This window comes from Pieris napi, chromosome 19 (genome assembly GCF_905475465.1).
Source record: "Pieris napi chromosome 19, ilPieNapi1.2, whole genome shotgun sequence".
Classification (NCBI taxonomy): domain Eukaryota; kingdom Metazoa; phylum Arthropoda; class Insecta; order Lepidoptera; family Pieridae; genus Pieris; species Pieris napi.
The window spans coordinates 10,604,664-10,627,198 of NC_062252.1; the positions used below are offsets into that span (position 1 = coordinate 10,604,664).

At 34.9% G+C, this 22,535-nt stretch overlaps 1 protein-coding gene across 2 annotated transcripts in view; it reads right to left on the reverse strand.

The window, feature by feature from the left end:
• The window catches only part of LOC125059439, a 106,420-nt gene that overhangs the window by 1,956 nt on the left and 81,929 nt on the right, over positions 1 to 22,535 (reverse strand). For both annotated transcript variants that reach the window (XM_047663866.1, XM_047663867.1), the window contains one exon: positions 4,543 to 6,414. In XM_047663866.1, the coding sequence (XP_047519822.1) occupies positions 4,551 to 6,401 (1,851 nt within the window). In that variant the 5' untranslated portion in view covers positions 6,402 to 6,414 and the 3' untranslated portion in view covers positions 4,543 to 4,550. The remainder of the gene's footprint in view (positions 1 to 4,542; positions 6,415 to 22,535) is intronic.

Below are 22,535 nucleotides of genomic sequence, written 5' to 3' on the forward strand. Positions count from 1 at the left end.
CAAAGAATTGTTTATTAAAATTTAAAACCTAAACATAACAATCAAATAAATATACATTATATAGTATTTGAAATTGTCTAAACCTACATAGTATCAATAAAAATAATTAAAAATTAGTAAAAAGTGAAATGAATCAAATTATAAAGTTTGGTCCCTGTGGCAGTGTACCTTTAACGCTGGCAGCATTTCCTCGCTGTATTGCGATACTTGTTGAGCGAGGAAAGCACCAGCTCTGGAGTCACCGGTGCTATCTACCAGGCGCTAACTTAAATCTTAAATTAGCGCCTGTGTACTTGAACCCCACGGCCCAAGAGTCTCTACTCCAAAGGGAACAAAATCGAAGTTGGAGGAAAGACTTTCATATTTATTATTAGCCCTGTATTATTTTCCACGTGCTCTGCGGCCGCCCCACCATTTTTCTTGTCGTATAAGTAGCATCTTTTACCAAAGCCCGTCACACATTCCAAGGAATCAACGACATCCCATCCGGCCGCTTGCCATCGTCTCTAGCGATGCCTGTTGGTTTGAAAATGGCTGGAACATTGTCGGAGGCAAGAGAGCGGCGTATAATTGAGCGCGGTGTGGCGAGAAAATCGACTTGCACTGTACTAACTTAGCCACAAGGACACTTATGGGGAGTACATATGCGCAATCCTAAGCGGAGGCTGAAGGCAATGCGAAGTGATTCAGGGTCCAAAAGGGTGCCAGTTTGGCGAAAGATAAGCCAAAAATATCTTCACTTCTGATAAGCATCTTCATATAAAACGCAGTCCTTCGGGTACCGCGTATTTTTTTAATCAAGCAAAATGCTACGTTAGTATTGGCTCGCGTTTTACATCGGAAAAAGATTCTAAACATAAATTATTATTGCCGTTATTATCCCTCATCTTATAAAAACTGACTTGAGATTTTATTATATGTAGAGTTAGAGATTAGCTATGGTTTTTTTCACTTTAAATTATTCTTCAAGATAAAGTGTTGATAATATGCAAAATGAAGCATTTTTTGTTTCGTTCCGTTATCTTTTTGTTAAGGAAAAAGATGGGATGTTTTTAATAGTCATGACGTAAAAAGTTCACGAACAATGTACGGTACATTTGAGTAAAGGAGTGAAGACTATTTTAATATATTTTTAGAACAATATTTCGGCTTAATAATACGTCCTCTTGTGTTCTCGAGCGTAATAATATTTTTGTAAGTAACAACCATTGGTGAGTGAAGAGGAAAACTGACGTTCTTCATTAACAGTATTAATTAAAATTAATTTATGTTTCCATCCATTTAATTTATTTATTTAAAAAATAACTGCAAGTCCTCTCAAATATAAAAGAAAAAAAAAAGTTTATTGGACTAGCTGTTTTTAATAATACGAATCTATCAAACCGTTAGACCTCCGGAAATACATAAAATATATCCTGCAAAAAGCAGTTATATTAAATACAGCAAGAATAACCCGTGAATTTCTTCAAGCTATTCCTTGAAAAAAACTGTGTAAATTTGGCTTAGAACAGTGTACCATGATCTTGAATGCATTCTAATGTAAACAGATATCAAGCCATAATAATAATTATTTATAAATTAATGAAAACGAAATAATTTAATAATATCTAAATGAAAATCGAAAACAAGAAACATTATTTGATGGTCAACGTTTATTTCTGATTTTCACTACTATATTTTTTTTATTATTCTAGGTCTAGCGGCTTCAGCGTGCGACTCTCATCCCTTAGGTCGTAGGTTCGATCCCCGGCTGTGCACCAATGGACTTTCTTTCTATGTGCGCATTTAACATTTGCTCGAACGGTGAGGAAACCGGCATGCCGGGCACAGGAGGCTAATCACCTACTTGCCTATTAGATTGCCAAATGATCATGAAACAGATGTAGAAATCAGAGGCCCAGACAGAGAAGATTTTTTATTATTATTGGTTTTAATATATAATTTAAAACTCTACTAGCGTCCTTTACTCTATCAAATAGTTATCTTATTAATAGATCGCTACAGGATAGCCGAGACTTGATCCAAGCAAAAAATACAACTTTTTGTTACAGCTCGTAATAATGTTACGTAAATTATGATTTTATCTGAGGACGATAGCCTTAGGCGTATGGCATATTATTAGTAATGGACTAAGTACAATCCTGTTTCATTACTTGACTTGAACGTGAACGATTGTTTGAAATTATATAATTAAAAAAAAAGAAATGTCTTCCTATGTTTTCCATGAGTGGTGGTTTTAAAATTTTTTAGGCTGTTATTAATTATAGTTACCTATATAATTGTCATATCCAAGATTATTTTTACAATCCAACAATTTCGTTGAAATTGCACGTAAAATAAAGTTGTTGGGTTTGATTTTTAATCACATGATGATTCGCATCCTCCAATCAGTAGTACGACTGACAGGTATGGGTTGATAGTGGGAAGAAAATGTTTTGCAATTTCGCTCTTTTTACTCAAGATGAACTGAGGGTGCAGAGGTCTAATACTGGTGGGCAGCGAACTAGCTGATTTTCAATATGATCTACAATTTTGTGCAGACGACCATCAAACAAGTCTTTTTGATTTCTAGTAGGTAGCAAAAAAAAATTCGCATCCCAAATTCGCCGCCCTAAATGAATTTAGAATTTAAAGTCGACCTGCCGTGAAAGAGAAACCAGAAACAACAAGGGTTGTCTATGTTGGAAGACAACCTGAACAACTGGCTGCTGATAACTAGTGATATATGATATCGTTTCGCTTAGGCTTTTACTATTATTATATCAACTTCGCATAAAAATTGATTTCTATATATCTTGTCTATGTAATATGAATCACAATATCGTGTCGTTATCACCTTGAAATAAAGCAAAAAAGTAAATCTAAGGTGTGGTTGGCGCGTCCCAAAGGGAGTGGAGCCGCGCCCACGGTTCGTAATTAGTGCACTAATAACTGATGGTTTAAATTACGACGAAATACGTAGAAACGACGTTTTTCGTGCAAATATTTTTGCTATCACAAGAATTTTTATAGCTAAGGAATTTTTTGTAAATTATGACGTTAGCCAAATGACTCAACAACTAATGGAAAGAGATTGATGCTTTCGGTCAGTAGATTCGACAAAAAGCGTAACAATTCTTAAAAGGTCGGCAACGAACCCGCGGCCCTATGGCAATGTATGTGCCTCCTGCCCGTTTACCTCCTACTATATAAAAAAGAATAATCGGATAATGTATGTATTTTGTGACTCTATTAAATCAATAAGTAGTATTAGGGGAGTTAACACATAACGCTCTTCTAGATACTACGAGTACCTACTCAAGTGTGTTATATATATTTATTGCATTAATGCATTTACGTATTAATAAAAAAACTTCATTGTTTTACTCAGACAGCAAAATAAAACCAATAAAATCGAATAATTTTGACGTTTTCTGAACTGAAATACTGTAGTAGTTTTATAATAAAATAATTTAAATTTTTTACCTAAAACATTCAGACGTAAGTAAGAACTTTCTGTTTCCTCAAGAGGTTTATTAATAGAACTCGTTTTCCAATAGATGAAGCAAATATCAAAGGTTTGTATCATCATTTTGCAATGAGACTTCGTGATATGCCATGTGTTAAATGTTACTGATTGGGATGTGATATCCCGACAAGGTCATAAAGACTTAATTGCACGCCAAATTGCGGTCTTACAATTTTATCAATCAATTATAGAATATAATTTACACTAATATGTTTTTGTTAATTTAAATCTGCGGCCTCAGAGCTAGCGGAAAACAATAAACGGCTCAAATATAAGAGTCTTTCCTTCAACTTAGATTTTGTTCCTTTTGGAGTAGAGACTCTTGGGCCGTGGGGTTCAAGTGCTAAGGCGCTAATTACATACAAGTTGGCACCTGGTAGATAGTGCCGGTCACCCCAGAGCTGCTGCCAGCGTTAAAGGTAAACTGCCATAGGGACCACACTTTTTTAATTTGCTTTTATTTATATTTTTTAATTATTATTTTTCTTACTATTTAGGTTAAGGAAATTGTGTTGAAAATAAATACTCTTAATTTGAGTAATCATTTGTTTTAATGTATGTTGGTGGTGTTAATTAAGTATGTGTTATATATTTTACTGATAGGAACCAATACAGCGATTAATATATGCTATGATGCCTATGATAAGTGTTCTATACGAACACTAATTATTGTCTATAATATAATAATTATTAAAACATTCTAAATAGAAATTGAAAAGAATTTAAAAAGTTAGGTACCTGTGGAAGTGTAAGTACCTTTAACGCTGGCCGTTTCATCACAATACATTTCCTCACTGTATTGTGATGAAATGTGTGAGTATACTAGCAGTTCTGGGGTAATCGGAAACCACTAAGCACTATTGAGTAGGTTAAGAATATTGTAAATACTATATATTTGTGTGTTGGTAATAATTAATGTCTTTTCTTTTTGTCTAATTTCTGCAAATCTCTTTTAACAGATCCTAAATATGCCATTACTCCGTAAATTACGACAGCGTGTCACGCAAAGTTCAATAAATGTTGTAAGAACTTACCGATATAACTAAAGATACAGCGTTGGAACTCTCTTCTGCGCTCCGAGGGAGAGTTTATTCCCGAGTTTCTTGTAATTGTCGCTTTTAACCCTACATTTTGGTTTCTCATTCGTTTCAACTGGGCAACCTTTAAGCTCCCACACTAAGTTCGTCAAAGACTTCGGTCTACTCAACTTTCTTGACCTTTTTTCTGGTAATTTTGGGCCATTACCGGAATCGCCAGACGTCCGTCCACCAGAATGACTGGAGTCCAGAGTGCCATCCATTTCCATAGCCTGGTGTATGTTCGATAAGCTTTTATAACGTATATTGAAAAGCGGTGAATCGCCTTTAGATAGTGGTCGTATCGGACTAGTAACAGGACTAGGCGCCTCCTTAGTAGGAGAGTTACTCTTTTGACTGAATATTCTGTTCTTGTTACTGACATTGTTCTTTATGTAGAGTTTAGGTAAATTTGGAGCTGGTATCAACACTTTTTCCTTAACTGGGGGGTTAATGGCAGTTTTACGTGATCTCTTTTCGGCTTTTTGGTTCAATGGTTTCTTTGTTGGTATGGTTTCAATGGGAGGTGGTTCGGGCTTTATTTCTGTTATCAAGGGCATATGAATTGGTGTAGGGGCTGGGGATGATGGGGCCGATTCATGTCGAGATACTTCATTAGTGTAAGAAGCCTTTAGATTCTTCGGGAGAGGTGCAAAGCCTCGGACATAGTCATAGATTTGGTCTATTTCATCGTATTCATCTGGGATGCTGTTTTCGTCTCTATGACTGCTGTAGATATGATTATGTTTATTCATGTGCTTGTGGTGATTGGCTGAATCTGACGATGCACTTCGTCGTAAAAAGTAACCAGTTTTTATCAATGGTGGAGCATGAAGAGGTGCACTTAGGAGCCTCTTTGGATCCCCAAGTTTTCCATCTAATACATGAATCCTATCCACTACATCTACCAGTAATCTATTGCACTTTTCTACCAATCTAGAGAACTCCATGAAGTTTTTAATTTGTTCTTCGTTTTTGCACCTAAGCATTTTTAACGGCGCTGCTAGAGGTAATGCAATAAGGGAATTTCCTTCTTTCTGTAACGGTAAAGCAAATACGTGATCTTCTTCGAAAATGGATAAGAGTCTAATCTCTGGTACAAAATGACTGGCACTTTTCAAGCCTCTAGGGGGAGTTCCATGTACTAATCTTACGGTTATTGGCAGTCGTTTAGTTAGCAGAGTCTTTGCAGTATGCACACCACTGATGTTGTCCTCTTTAGCGATAGCAGAGAATTTTCCCCGCTGATCCAAACTTAACAATATTATATCGCCTTTCGAATCTGTGCACTTCAAATATTTGTTCTTACCTAAAAACGTCTCACCTTTAGGCATTAAAACTTCACCGAAAGGTAGATTTCTTGCACCATCAGCGGTTATATTACCATCTAAATCTACTTTAGCACATATTACCCTCATCGCTTCTCTTACTAAGCACCCATCGTCTAATTTACGTCTAGCTAGCTCCGCTACTGACTCTATACATCTCACAGCCCGTCCCTCTTCACTCAGCAGTTCAAAATAACCCTTGTAAGAATCTGGTATGGCGATTCTGGGTCCGACACTGACCATGCGACGTCCATCTTTTAGTTTTATAGCTTGGGCGATTATTTTTCTTCTTTTTCCAGCTGATATGATAAGAGCTGTACTCTGTAAGCCTGGACTTGGTAATGTAGGTACACCGAGGCCTCCATACTGTCCTTTGATGATCTTTGCGACGCTGGGGAGCCGGTTTTTGACAGCAAACTCTCGGAGGTAATGGCCCTCATCAGACCAGCGCGACGCTGCGACCACGACTTGCCCGTCAGTGGCTGCCATTGTTATGTCACATCTGAAATTGAGATAAAAACTTATTAATATAATTATAATATTTATAAAAAATACTAGACAAATCGCTTCTCACTTAATAAATATCTAATAACAAAAAATTAAAGACAGTCGTTTAAAAAAATATATTTATGCCGAAAATATATACATCATAAAAGAGCACCTATCTCTTTGAGGTCAACTTGACCTCAAAAAGGCTTAAGATCACTGATAGACCACGCTCTTTTGTTGCTCTCAGTGAAGTGACTCCTAAAGTGCACTAGACGATCTAAATAAAGTCATGGTCACTATAAATCATTACATTGTACAGTAATCCCCTTATAACGCGGTAGATACGGACTGCGTTATAGTTAATTTTATAACAACACAATTATTGACTTGACAAATTATTATAAATTTTATGCTACAGAAATATAACTTGCAAAATCTCCGCGTTATAGAGGGGTAATATCTCGATATATGGTGGCCGGAAATCGCGTTATACGAAAACGCAAGATTTTTCGTAAATATATTTTTTTAGGTTGTGTATAAACAAATATGCCTTGCTCTGGTGCTACGCTTATTAAATAAATATGAGTAAAAGTAATTTAGAAAAAGTGAACTTCAAAAAACATGGAATATTTCCCTAGTTACCTATATTGTACACATCTGATCCAGAAATACGTGGATACCATATCTCAAACTACCAAACCAATATAGATGAAACTTGGACTGCCAAGATGATACGTGATACAAAAAAAAACATCTCGAGATTACTTTTAGTTAACTCGTATATATAGCACATCCAACTTTCAATTCCCACTTTATCACCTCTCAAAGAACTTTAACATACTCGTCCCTTATTCATTCAGAAGGTTCAAAATCAGCAGAATTTTCCAAACGTCCAGAGACTGATCGATGATTAGTGGGCTGATCAATTAAAAAAAAGCATTATTAAGTAACTATCTGATACCTAATCCGCTATTATTGCTTATTATTAGGCAAAAAATTATTAGTAAAATCTATAGTTGGAAGTGTATTTAAAAAAAAGATAGCTTGTAACATATACCATAGAGATAGCATTATATATGATATATGACTTTAGTAAATAAATATATATACAACCTCCTTTGGACGTCAGTTAATAAGCACAAACACAAATAACTTTGGCGTAGAAATTTTATTAACGGGTTAGTACAAAGAGATGTGCCCCAATTGTCTTATTTTTCTGATATCACCTCAACCACAAACACCGTTATCTTACGAAACAATTTCATAACAGTTAGTTCAGAATTACAGCACATAACTATTTCTCGACCGATAAAACCTATTTGGTGACCGCAAACGTGGTTTTTATCACGGTATGGAAGTACTGTTAAATGATTCACTTCTTAAAACTATGGTTTGTGCACAGCTTTGGTAATAGGTGTGAGGTACAGTGGGAGAAAGGAAAGTGCCTGCCATTAAATATATTTGTCTCGTTTTAATACAAACGTTGGCGATATATAATCATATTTGTACCAATGGGCTTCAGATTTCTGTATCATTTCTAATAGGCAAGCAGGTTATCAACTTTCTGTGCCTAACACACGCCGTCGACTTTCCGGGTCTATGGTGTCCTCTCATTGTTTTCCTTAACCGTACGAGTCGTGTAACACGCGCACATAAACAAAAAGTGCATTGATCACAGCCGGGGATCGAACCTACGACTCCAGGGATGAGAGTCGCACGTTGACCACTAGGCCAACACTGCTTATATAAGCCACAGAATATATTGGTGTAGTAACTAACTGTACAAGTGTGTTTTAGTTGACCTATACGACTTATCACTGATATATATTTGTGTTTACACAAAAAATATCGGAGCGTCGCGCCGAGGCCTTTCCTTTCTTGGGACTGTGACAGGTCAGACATTTGGCACTCCCGAGCCGAGTGACCGAGTAAAAGCTGAGCCACACACGGGTTTTCCCGCTCAAGTCTAAGCTCGGTGGCCCGGCGCAACAGTAGCAGAGGCCGCTGCGATCCATACCAAATGTACACCTGCCAGCGAAACTCAATGCAGAAAAAAAACTCTGTTTTGGTATTGTGAGTACTCAGCATTAGAAACAACGAGGGGACTGGTTTCTCTTTCAGCCCAAAAACTAACGACGTAAGTCAACCACCGAAGCATATCACTTTTAAAATTTACGATACGGGATTTCATATAAAATAAATATCATCATATCTTTTTAAATTCAGTAAAATACAATTGTCTATTACCCAGTGTGCCACTTACCCAACGCTATAGCGCGTAACGTGGTGTTATTCGGCGTTATACAGCCATTGTTTCTGTACATTGACCTTCATAGTTATATAACAGTTTAATTATGTGCGTTACGGTTCATAACACTCAACTATGAACTTTGCTGTTACGATGTTATGTGAACGCGAAATTTTGTTCTTCTATATTTTTATTTCGTAACAGCTTACGTAAACACAACAAAAAACAATTAAACTAAACATGTAGCCATAGTTGGAAATACACAAAATTCAAATATTTACGAAAAGAATTAATCAATAAAAATTATTAAATACGTAATAAATAATTCGGCTGTGTGATGGTATTTTATTGCTACTAAATTAAGTAAAAAGAGTGGCGGAGAGTTTCTTGCCAGTTCTCCTTGCCTGCTCTACGCCCTTGACTTGCGAAATCCTAAATGTAAATTTAGAATCAATTTAACATCTATTCTGTTGACGTTCATAAGTGTACTTGGATACCTATATAAATAGTTATTTGAGTTTGAAAGGTTAAATATCCCCGTTTATGACTTAAGCTTGACCCAGAAGAAGAATTCAGTTAATACAGAATTTTACTTTTACAGGGTAAATATGGTAGAAGGCTCGTAAGTGCGTTGCCTGCCTTTTACAAATGGGTACGCTCGTTTCTTGTAGGGCATTTATTTAATTTTCCGTATTTTAATTTTATACAGAACTAGCTGACCCGGCAATTGTTGTTTTGCCATAATATGTATATTATTTCTAGGAAACATTTTTTAGTTCAATAAAAATAACTATCTACTATAATAAAAAATAGGGGTTGATCGTGGAGGGGTGAAAATTAAGGGTTGTATGTATTTTTCAATGCCACATAATAAGAAAAAAACACTAATCACTGGGGGGTTTGGAAGATAGATAGTAGCCGATTCTCAGACTTACTGAATATGCATAAAAAATTTCATAGGAATCGGTCGAACCGTTTCTGAGGAGTATGGGAACGAACATTGTGACACATTAGTTCGGAATATAATAATTATATATTAGAGTTATGTTATTTGACTCTTATTTTTATATGTTAAAATATTATAAAATGAGAGAAAGAGGCGGCCTATAAATTGCGGGATAAAATATGTATTGATTTTTTTTAATTTATACTCAAGATAAGCTAAACGAATGTAGTGGAACCGAACCAGTACGTGGCGAAACTAAATTAAACACGAAATCACTTAACACCGAGACATTGTCTATTAAAACTGCATCGAATGCAAGTCATCAATTGGTTCTAGTTTATCTCATCTGCCAATCCGACCGAGTGAGTTATCACAATGTAAGAATCGATAAAAAATATAAATTTCGACTCGATCACGACTCGATTGCACGATTATTTTTATTGTACCTCGGGGTATAATGTTGTGGATAACTGTACTAGATCTCTGCTAGACAAATAAGGCGCGTGGTGAGGGTCTTTTAAATTGGCGATGTCATAGGCGGTAGCGATTTTAGAAATTTGTATAAAAGAAATACGCAGAGGCGATTAGAACTTGGAGAAACTGATCGTGGTAGCAGAGAAGGCTAAATATCACGTGGCCACCAACCAGATGGACCAATCAAGTAAAAGACTCATTGTCCTCACTGTCATAAGGGACAAAAACCGGAGGAAACAGATCGCTTCTGATGCTTCGTAGCTGACCACGACGCTCAAATAAGAGCTGCCAATTAAAGAGAAAGAGATAGAACAAATATGAATGTTAATAAAACACCACACCGCTAAGTCTGGCTTCCTTACGTCAAAAATGTATTGGACTTTGACATACCGGAGTATAGATATATAGAGACATACATCTGAATCTCACTCTCTCACTTAGGCTTTATTGACATGCTAATATTTCTGGTTTACACATAAATGTAAAGTTATATTCCTTTTAGATTGTTAACTATCTGTCATGTGTCAAAACTGACGTTTTATTTATGTGTAATATTGAGTGTTTGTTAGTCTGTAGAAGACGCGAGATTTGGCTTGTCACTTGAACGTTTACAAGAAGGTTTTTGTTAGATTATTTTCGATGTTAATTATAAATGAGATTAAAATTATTGCTATTAAATAACAAACTCTTAATGCTGTTTAAATTATTTTAGGTAATTGATTTATTATTCAGAACTTTTCTTGTCTTCACTTTTTTCGTCTGTTTAAAAACTAAGGTATAAATCTATAATTATTACAATACGATAATACAAAACACTATATCCTTAACAATATACATTAAGTATATTGTTTATCAAGTCTTAATTTTACATCACATACAATCTAATGATGTCTCTATGTATAACAGAAATCGCGGTATCAAACGCTAAATTGATGGCCCGAATCTAAACATCTGACGTTGCGCGGTTTCCCATGCTCTTGTTATTTGATAGCCGACGAACCTTGTTAGGTACAGTACTGACGGATTCACAATTATGGAAAATGTTTTAGGCCATACATTTATACATTTTTGAAATCACTGTCAAAAATAAATGGTATAACATGTGAAATGGTAAAACAAAACAGAATCAATCTCCTCGAAGGTTGTATTGCTATTCGTAGCTTGTCAGCTTCCGTGCCCTATCTAATGAAAGCACCATAGTTATCTAAATTTAATATTATAAAAACGAATTAATTTGAATATATAGAGTATATTTATAATAGTATCAATCGCTTATACTGGGAATAAATAAAGCGCAACTGCGTTTCTCTGTGAATACAAAAGAAACAACATTTAAAGCCTATATTCTAGGTTTTATAAAGTAAAATAATATAATGAAAAAATTAAAATATCTTACATATATTATGTCAAGTGACATAAACTAAACATCGTCGATCAGACGGCAAAGACAACATTACAAAAGAGTTTATATAAAATACAATATAGACAAGAGTTTGTATAGGAAAATATATTATGTTTTCTTACATATATTTAAATTTATTCCTTTTTATATTATTATATTTCTACATATTTTTAAATATTTCAATTATTTGTCTCCTTACTACATACATGCTGTTTTAAATATAACAATAATGAAACTTGAAGCACGTGAAATCAGCTCCACTTTTTTTAAATCAGTAAAAAAGCAAATGATCAACTTATTTATTGTTTTGCTGAAAGAACTCAGCACGAAATCGTTGTCCAATTATCGCGAGCACAATTCTTTAATTGGATTTCTGCATGTTTTATTATCTTTATAATTGAATGTATTTTTTATTGTATTGAATATGAACACAAATATGACAAGCAACTTAGCTAAATTTCATCTGTCCCTACATATTCATAGTTATTATTATTTTATCCTCAATGATGAGATTCGCACGCTGAAGCCAGTAGGCCAACGTTGTTCATATTTGTAGCAAATGCTTTTTAATGTTAATATTTATGGTATATTTATGTTATAGTAAGCCCCTTGTCAAGTCGTGACACAAAAAACTGACCTAACCAACATCCGGTGAAAACACGGGTATTCAATATGTCAATTAAACTAGGTAATTAGTGAAAACCGTAGCTAATTGACAATGGTTGTACTTTTTGGGTTACTTACCGGTAAGTGACAATACGTGCGAAAAACAGTGATTTTTCCAGTCACTAATAGTCACCTTCGATTGTTCTAAACTATATTATTATACATTATATACTAATACGCAGTTTTTGCATTTTGGAGCTTTGCATCGCTAGGGATGTTGCGAGCGGCCGGATGGGATCTCTTTGATCTCTTGGACTTTGGAGGATAGGACAGACCTTGGTATAGGATTTGTTTGGATCCTTCTTCGGACACAAACTGGTGCGGCCAAAAAGCAGGCTAAAAATAATAAGGAATACTTTTAGAAATAAAAAGGAAATGCCGTCAGCATTAAAGGTACACTACGAGAGGGACCAAACTTTTAAAATTTGTTTTAGTTTTCTATTTATTCGTTTTTAATTATAATTACTATGTAAGTTAAGAATATTGTAGGCCAGTTACGAATTGTTTAACTTATAGAAAATACATTATTTTTGGTAACGCTGTTGTGAGTACATAATGTGATTGATAAGTAGTTGACTTAGAACTCCTGTAAAAACTTGGGTAATTAATACCAAACTTTCTTTAAATATCAAAAAACAAGTTTCTTGGGAAATTTTTTGTTCTGCGCGTATTTGAAAAGAATCTGTGCTGTAGTGCTGTAATGTGGAGTTGCTTCCCATTGGAAGCATCTACTCATCTACTGCCTAGAGCTACTGCCGGTCTTCTAACTCTAGAAGATGGTGACGTTTTAGTCGTCTCACATACTATGGTCAGTTGGCGAGCAAGTTCCTTCAGGTGACAGATTAACCGCTCTCTGAATTTATCTTCCAGTCTTCGTATATTGGTGGGAAAACGTAGCTAATAATTTCTCGAGGGCTTCATAATGACAAAACATAGCATGAAGTATAAAGAAAAAGCGTGAAACTATTATACAAACTTTCGCTGTTAAATTATTACCCCTATTCAAACAAATTTTTAAATATAATTGTTAATCTAAAATGCTGTTTTGACATGTGTTCATCACAGCGTAAACACTTAATTAGACTGATGTTAGGTATTACATTTGCTTATACTGATAGTCGCCTACTTGCGTATTGAGAAAACAAATAATTAAAATCTTGGTATAAATCAATTGTAGAACTTCTGTCATATGGACTTATTGTTTTCTACGGTTGACGATTTCAATGGTATCAGAGTCGTTTTATGCTTATTTCCATACAGGAAGGTATACCGTTGCGTCCGTTATAAACTTGTCACATTACTTAACATTCTATGCGCGTGCGCACCCGATGCGCAAGATTACAATCGTAAAACTAGATATGGAATGACCTGTATTTCGGTTTTTAACTTTGGATGATAGGGATTGCAACCAAACCAGTTCGGAAGAAAGCGCATATATTTTGTAGATATAAACTTAAATTCGGCCACTGCGACTGGCTTCTATTGAGATTGGCCAGTGCGCAGTGTAGTGCACGAGTGTAGAGTGTAGTGTCTGGGCAGAGTGTCTCTGATAGCACGGATGCCCGACATCGGAACAGAAGATTACCCTCGGCGTTAAGGCCGATTTACATTATCTTAGTGTTTAGGAGAGTGCTTTAGTACAACTTGAAAGGCAAGTTCTTTAGCATAGCGTTTACTAAAGCAAGTAGCGTTTACATGTTTCAACTAAAGTACTATCCTAAAGCACTCTCCTAAACACTAAGATAATGTAAATCGGCCATTAGTCTTTTTCAAGTACGAGGAACCGATTCGGGGGTAGAACTATCTGAGACCGCTTAGAGCATTGGAATTTTGTTTGAGTATAACCAAAATAGCATTTATCCATTTCCAGCTAAGCAAGTAATAATATTTCAATTTAGTTAATTTATTAGTTAAGTTGTATACACATAAACCTTTTTTAATAACCAAAAAACCGTATCTTCCGCTTTAAGGATTTTGCTGGGACTTTTATTAAAAAACATTTAACTATATATGCAATTTGTACGCGTGACTTTGGTGCCGTTACAAGTTACGAACTTGATGTGTACGGGGTTGCCTTGTACACTACGAGCCCAGTTTTTTGGGACATACATTCATCAAACACTGGTATGATTAACTCAAGTCTTTGTTGATTGAAAATTAAATAACATATCTATGTCTACTTTTTAGATAAATGTAATAAGTTTAATCTAATTGTAAAAACCGAATAATACTCGTTAATATGTCCGCTAGCTCACGTTACATATGATAATTCGAAATTACACTGATAATATTAAAATCGAAATAAATAAGAAAATATTCTTGAATCCACGTGACAGACAATTTTGTATTTTCTTCACCTTGCATGATTCTTTAAGAACCGAATCAAAGATTTTCGCAGAACAGGGGACAAACGGGCAGGAGCCTGACCCAATGTTAAGCGATACCTCCGCCCATGGACACTCAATGCTAGAGGGCTCGCGAATGCGTTGCCGACCTTTTAGGAATTGGTACGCTCGTTTCTTGAAGGATCCTAAGTCGAATTGGTTCGGAAATACTTCAGCTGGGCAGCTCTACATAGTGGTGGTGAGCGGCTAAAACTGCCTTTAAAACGCTCAGTTGTGGAACGACGGACGTCGAGGTGATACAGTTGGAATTTCGTATTGCCTCAACGTCCGATGATGAAACAAGCGCTAAATATATAAATATCTCACGATACGGTGTCAATATTTATTTTCCTTATTTCCTATTTTCACAGTAACATAAAACTATTCTAAAAATATAATATAAACATAACAAGTAAAAACTTAAAACCTAAACCTTTTTACAACTATATATTATAAATAATGCAATTCTTGTGAATTCCGCCAGTATGCAACTAAATACATCCGTCTCACAAGCAATAGTGTTTAGGGTGCGCAAAACACGCGTAAATGGTGCTTCTCTGAGTAAATACGCGCTCGGGGCACCAGCAATCTGCCAGCAATTGCGACCGCTTACCACGCCGTTAATATGAAACATTAAAACAAATTTAAACTCGTCACAAATATTACCAGCGAGCGTAAACCTTTTTTGCTCTAGGTGAACGTCCTGCAGGGACCCAATTCATTGATTGAGACGAAACTGCATGTTAATGATACACACCGTTATTCATTTATGGGCTTATTGAAGAATGGCCATTAATGATCGTGAATATTAATTGGTGTCAAAATAACATTCGTTTTGGGTTATTTATTATTAAAAGTATTGAAGAAAACCTTCTTTAGGCGGATGAGGGTAAAATTTTTACGGATGAAACGCAATAATAATAATATTAGCGTCACGAAGATGTGCAGCGTTTTTGTCAAAGAAAAGGGAGAGAGCGATTGAGACCGATTGAGAGAGAGTGAGAGTAAGGGAGATCGAGAAAAAATACACGCTATTGGTTGATGTATTCGTTTAGTAGTTACATATTAGAACTTTAGATAGCAATTCTGTCGTATAACGTGTTGTGCAGTAAACGCAGATTTTTGTATATATTTTTATTATCATTAGCACGTATGCAGTGTGAATATAGATATACAAATACATGCAGTGATCATATACTGGTAAACGATCATCTATTGGGATCATCTATTAATTTACAAAGAAGTTTCACTTCTGACATGCTGTGTACTTTGTACGCACGCACTTTATTATTATCACGCCTTTTTCCCAAAGGGGAACGAGATCTCCACTTCGTCTGTTATGGTTTGACTTGTCCCTTCTCTAGTACCTCCTGGAAGTAGTTGAATAATGTTCTTAATCATTTTACACTATCAAAAAGAGGTTGGTCGTCGACTTAAAGGATAATATGAAATGTATCTAAATAGATTATAAAGAATTTTGTTTGCAAATAAATTTACATGTATTGTCATGAATGTAGCAGTACTTAGTGTTCTTTTTATTGCATACTCAATCGAGCCTACGGGCCTCCAAAAAGAGCAGTCATCGCTGCCCATAGACGCCCATATTAATAGGTCCGTTGGCGGACTTTGGGGGAACTATAATATCGCCCAGGGATCTCTTCAAGGTTGCGGCGTCAGCGCTATAGATATTAACAACTTGATCGAAGGTACATACGAAAACATCGAGCAAATAAGTGATGCAAAAGGTAGAAACTGGTTCTAACAACCTTTAAATTGAATTATTTTTATTCAAACCACTACGTAAACAACAACAACGAAAATAAATCAATTTATAATAATAAAGACACAACAGGAAAAGATTGGAACTTTGTATTTTTGTATCGATTTTTAAAATTTCTCTCACACACATACATGATTTCAGTGTAACATAGGCTATATTTATTTAGAATATTTATTAGGAGCTAAGCTAAAACAGGTATTAGAAGAAATTTGCTTGGCTCAGTATCGAATTTAAAAAATTCTTAGTCAACCGTTATTCGTAATTTGAATATCTCTAATCACTTAATTTAAATAAACTAGACATTAGTGTCTTGATGCTGTATCTGGATAAACACGCAACAGGAATCACAACTTTGAACTCGAAGGACAGTTAAAAGGAGGTAAATTTGCTCGAATATGTTGTACTAATATATGAAGACGCTTATAATTTACGAAATATTTAAAGCAATTATCATTAAGGTCTAGGTTTAAATTAACAGTAAGTATATTTTTTATATTTTATATTCCCAAAGAGTCAACATTTTATACATTATCTTTATATATATAATTCTTCTGTGAGTGTGTATGTCACTGAACTTCTCTCAAACGACTGGACCGATTTTGATGAAATTTTTTGTGTGTGTTCAAGGGGATCTGGGAATGGTTTAGATTCACAAATCAGCCCGCCAGATGGCGCTGCAGTCGGTACTTTCATACTTTAATATCCTAATAGCTTGAAATATCATGCAGGACAACGTCTGTCGGGTCCACTAGTAATGGTATAAAAATTAAAATATATCAGTGGTGCTACAACCTTTTCAAGTCAGTCTCAGAATTCCGTTTCTGTTTCATGATAATTTGTCAATCTAATAGGCAAGTAGGTGACGAGCCTCCTGTGCGTGACACACACTTTTTGGATCTAAGGCAAGCCTGACGATATTTTTCTTCACCGGTCGAGCGAATGTTAAATGCGCATCACCTTGATGGCTGGAAGTCTTTCACAGTCCGTATCATAAGACACTTATTTTTGCGTAAAAGGCCTCCTCAAAGGCCGGCAACCCACTAAAAATGGTTGTCCACGGGCTGCAATGACTGCCCTTTATGGGCGTCCCGTAGGCTCTCGTATAAAAAAAACGACGGGTTGCACTCCGGGAATGCCGGCTCAAGTGAAAACTTGAATATTAACGTTGTGCATTTTTGATATTTTGGAATGGTTAGGGAATAATATTGCACGAATTGCTTTAATTATCAGTATAAAAGTACTATAATTTATGTGGTAGAATATAATATTTATTCATTGCGCTATCGTACACGATATGACAATTTATATTACATTAAATACGCCGCGCCAGCTGTCTACTCTCCATCCGTCTTACGACGTCACGTGTCCTGACGCGAGTTTAAATTTTTTTACCCATTCCAAATATAGTATACAACGCTGCTAAAGAAGTTATCACTTCAAAAATATACGAGCTGTCAAAAACTAAAATTATCGTATCAACGTAATTTTCGTGCTCTGGTCAAAACTGTTTATAAATACGGTTATAATTTCAGTATCTATAAGGAAATCTCATTCAGTAATATAAGAGATGATTGGAGCATCAAAGTAGATTGAGAAGCTGTAATCGTATTAATTGAAGTGAGTTTAACGGGTCGTTATAAATGCGTAGCGGTAGCGTGTTAGTTTGTTACATTACGGCCATGAACTTAGCGGTACCATCATTAACAATATATCAATGGTCAAATATGTTTTTAGTTTGTTTTTATAGAACAGGGGGTAAACGGGCAGGAGGCTCACCTGATGTTAAGTGATACCGCCGCCCATAGACACTCAATGCCAGAGGGCTCGGGAGTGCGTTGCCGGCCTTTTAAGAATTGGTACGCTCTTCTCTTGACCCTTGGACCCTAAGTCGAATTGGTTCGGAAATACCCCAGTAGGCAGCTGGTTCCACAAAGTGAAAAAAAGATAAATATTACAAGAGGTAACGCGGCCCAAAATCAGTGGTGTTACAACCTCTTTAGGTCTGGGCCACAGATTTCTGAATCTGTTTCATAATCAATTTTTAATCTAATAGGCTAAGTAGGTGATCAGTAGGTGCCTGACACACGCCATCGACTTTTGGTTGGGTTTAAGACATGTCGGTTTCTTCACGATGTTTTCCTGCATCGTTCGAGCGAATGTTAAATGTGCACATAGAAATAAAATCCATTGGTGCATAGCCGGGGATCGAACCTACGACCTCAGGGATGAGAGTCGCAAGCTGAAGCCACTAGGTCAACACTGCTCTCCATAATTATTATGAAGATATTTTTGGAGTATTTGTCGACGGGCCCGTCGGGAGATGTCAAGCCTTTAAGGCAAATAAAGTCACTTTTTAGGAAAAGGGAGATTAGACTTCTTAACTTTTCGGCCCCAGATTTGTCTGTTTGCCTGTGGCTTTGTGTTAGGCTATTTGCGTGTTGTTCCTACGAGAAAGTAAGTGCGTGCTCCTATTTCACCATGCCTCCTGCTGATAGAGGACAAATCTTTGTTATTAATTTATTTTATAACAAATTACTTAAGATGTCATGTCGAACATGGTGTAATGGTTGCCGCACCTTACAATCATTGTGTAAAACAAAAACCTTGGCGATTAAAAAGAGTGGCGGAGAGTATAGTTCTTCTCTTCGTAAGGTAAAATTAGAAGCATTTAATATATATTTCTTGTTTGACGTTCATAAGTGTACATTGTGTTACTTATGTGTACTATATCATGAATGTACAATGAAACCTAAAATAAAAAAAACATACGTCAATGTGTGGGTATAATTTTGTTTCTATTTGCAATATTCTGCTCGATTTTTACAAATTGTTTACAAATTTTAACCAAAACGCCGTTAATATTGTAAAAGATTTAATTATAATATCAAATTGTTATTTGTCAACTTCATGTGTCAGTTTCACTCGAAAAGTCAAGTTATGTAATAATTGCGTAAATAGTTTTATTTAAATATGCAAAGTAAACCAAAGACAAGCTAAAACTGGATTTGTACGGTTCCTGGGTCATTGGGGTGTTTTAAATAATAGACTTTATTTTTACACTCGCGGACAACAAAAGAATATAAGCGAAATAATGAAATGTTAATTGCTATGAAACGAATGAATGCAATGTAACAGTTGAATAGTGCCTACGTCTGGCTATACTCTCGGGGCGTAACTCCGACTATTTTGGAAACCACCACGCTTATAAAACTAAGAACTCACTCACTCACTCAACACTCAGGCTGAGTGAGCAAACTGTACAGCCTTGGCTCGAGTTCTACAAACTAAAGTTAACAATTTGTACTATTATTATTTAATTAGTAACATTTTTAGAAATAAAAGTCTACATTTTTACGTAACTACCAAAGAACTATCATTTTTCATAGCAAAAACTGATAGACGAATTTTTTTTAAACATATAATCAATTAACTAAATTTATAATCTCATGTTAAAATACCATGGGTATTTAAGGCAAACTCAGCTTTTGCGAATTGGTTAAAATATTAATAAACATATATAATATGTGTATAAAATAGAAAAAAATCATGTGTCCAATTCATACGTGGTAGAAGTGAAACCTTCAAAAACAAAGTTTTTATAATTAAAATATGTAAATTAGACTTTTTCCCTATCTAAATGTAGGATCTTTTCTTTAAAAAAAAAATTATTTTAATGTTAAATTTTTATTTATAACTTTAATATCAATCTTTAATTTGGTAAAAACTAAAATAATAAAAGTTTGAAATAAATTCACAAGATCCAACGTGGGAGAAAATGAGATATGAAGCATTACACAGTGTATAAACTTTTAATTCAGTGTAGTCCGAAGTTTTCACTTCAAAAAGTTTCTATAACTAATGATTTGTAAATAATATTGATAAATAATCTAATTTTATAATTAAACTACTTACTTGACTTACTTATTGAATTTTCATCAAATCTGTTTTTTTATTTCAGAAAATGTTCAAATACACACTAATTTAAAGTTTATACACTGTATAATGCCTCCTATCTCACTCTCTCTCACGCCAAATCCTATTAATTTATGTGTCTGTCTCTTTTTACTGTCGCTTTTTCCGTTGCATCCGGTTTGAAATCACAACGATTCTAAAGAAGTTTCACTTCAAAAATGAGTAAAGGAAAATCTTCTACAAAGTTTTGACTGTGATTACCAATGGGTTAAAATTTATACCTTACCATTTGGCATTTAAGTTAACGGCAGCTGTCAGTTAAGTAATCGCTATTTTAATGGCCCTAAGTTCAATCATCATTACTCTCAAAGTACTGGATAAATTGGACGTTTTAAAGTACCATCATTTATTAATAACCGTTGTGGCGTTTATCATATGAATTACGCCTAAGCAGCAAAGAGGATTTTCCAGCTTTAATCTGAAAATTTACGTTTAAACTTGACTATAAATTTGAAATTGATGTTATTAATACATACATAATAGAAATGCATCATAGATAATGTCTACAGTATATGTTACAAGCTTTAAATATACTTCCAATTTTAGATTTACCTAGGAATTTAGCAAACAATTCCTAGCAAATAAGCGGATAAGATTCAGAAAGGCACTTAACAATGTTTTTTTTAATTGATCAGCCCACTACCGAATATGTCAAGCTCTAAGTAGTGTTTATTCTGTTATATTCGCAATGAATTAGTTTTGTTCACATTCATGTGAAAGCTTCAAATTCATTTGTAAAAAGCTCTTTTGTCGTAAAAGTAACGAAGCTCTAAGAAAATATTACATGAATGCTTGAATATAAACATACTGTATGACATGTCTAAGGGTTAGATTCAGAAACGAGCTAAGCTTAACTTAGCGCTGAGTCTGACTCCAGAACGTCAAAACTATAAATGGATTTTGACTATGAGTCATAGTTCGCGCTAACTCACCCTGAAGTCACACTTAAGGCCGATTTACATTATCTTAGTGTTTAGGAGAGTGCTTTAGGATAGTACTTTAGTTGAAACATGTAAACGCTACTTGCTTTAGTAAACGCTACTCTAAAGAACTTGCCTTTCAAGTTGTACTAAAGCACTCTCCTAAACACTAAGATAATGTAAATCGGCCCTAAAGTACACCGCCACCTAATAATTGGGGGATCCAGGGCTCGGCGGGAGACGCCAAGGCTACCAGACCTAAGCTTGAGCAAATAAAGTCCCTTTTTGGAAAGGGGCGACTTATATATTTTTTTTATATGAAACGAATAATTAAAAAAATTACAATTTTCTTCAAACACGGAATTTCCCACGAACCGTGCGCCATCGGATGACTTGATAATTTAATAAGGTAACGGTGAATATGTTTTAATTAAATCAAGTAACGTTATGATCGATGCATCATTTCCGGTTTTCGTCTAACCAGTTAAGGCTTTCCTTTTAACCTTATTTTATAATACTATAAAATTATAAAGCAGAATAACCGATAAAATATTGATTAAACCTAATTAAAATTTTCACTAGTGGCGCTTAAATTAGAAAACCGATATCAAATACATATATCAAAAACTGCTACGGGGTCGATCATAAAATACGTCACACTAAAATCAGCTCTTTTTGATAGACTCCCCTCCGATTTATTTAGTTATAAAATATAGAGTTCTTCTTACCCGCTCTACACCCTTGACTTGCGAACTGGTAGTAAATGTAAATTTACAATTAATTTAACTTGACAATTCAAAAGTGTACTTGGTTACCCACTTGAATAAAGATATTTTGAGTTTGAGTTTGAAAAATAATTAAATAAATTAATAATTAATATCTTTCATAACGAACATATAAATACTATTTCTATTATTCAGAAGTCTAAGGGTGAGATCTATAGTCCGCACTTGGACTTTACTCTGACTTAACTATCGAGCTAAGACACAGTCGGTATTTATAGAGCAAACTGCGAATCCCTCCCTAGTGTTGGCTTAGCTTAATCTCAAGTCCACGAAATCGACGACTTACCAAAAACTTTGACTATAAGCCTAACAAAAATAATGGCCTAAAATTTGCTCTACCATCATATCTTTTACTGGACTTTTTATTTTTGTCGGTTTTTAATGAACGGTGTTGCCATTTGGTATCAGAGTTCCATAGACTTTGGGAAAAATAGAATTTGAATTCAAAGAAATTTTAAATGATCTTGATAAATACCTATGAAATGCATGAAATAAAATAATTATACATTATTATGGTATCTATTGTTGTTTATTTACATTATTTATATAAGTGTTCA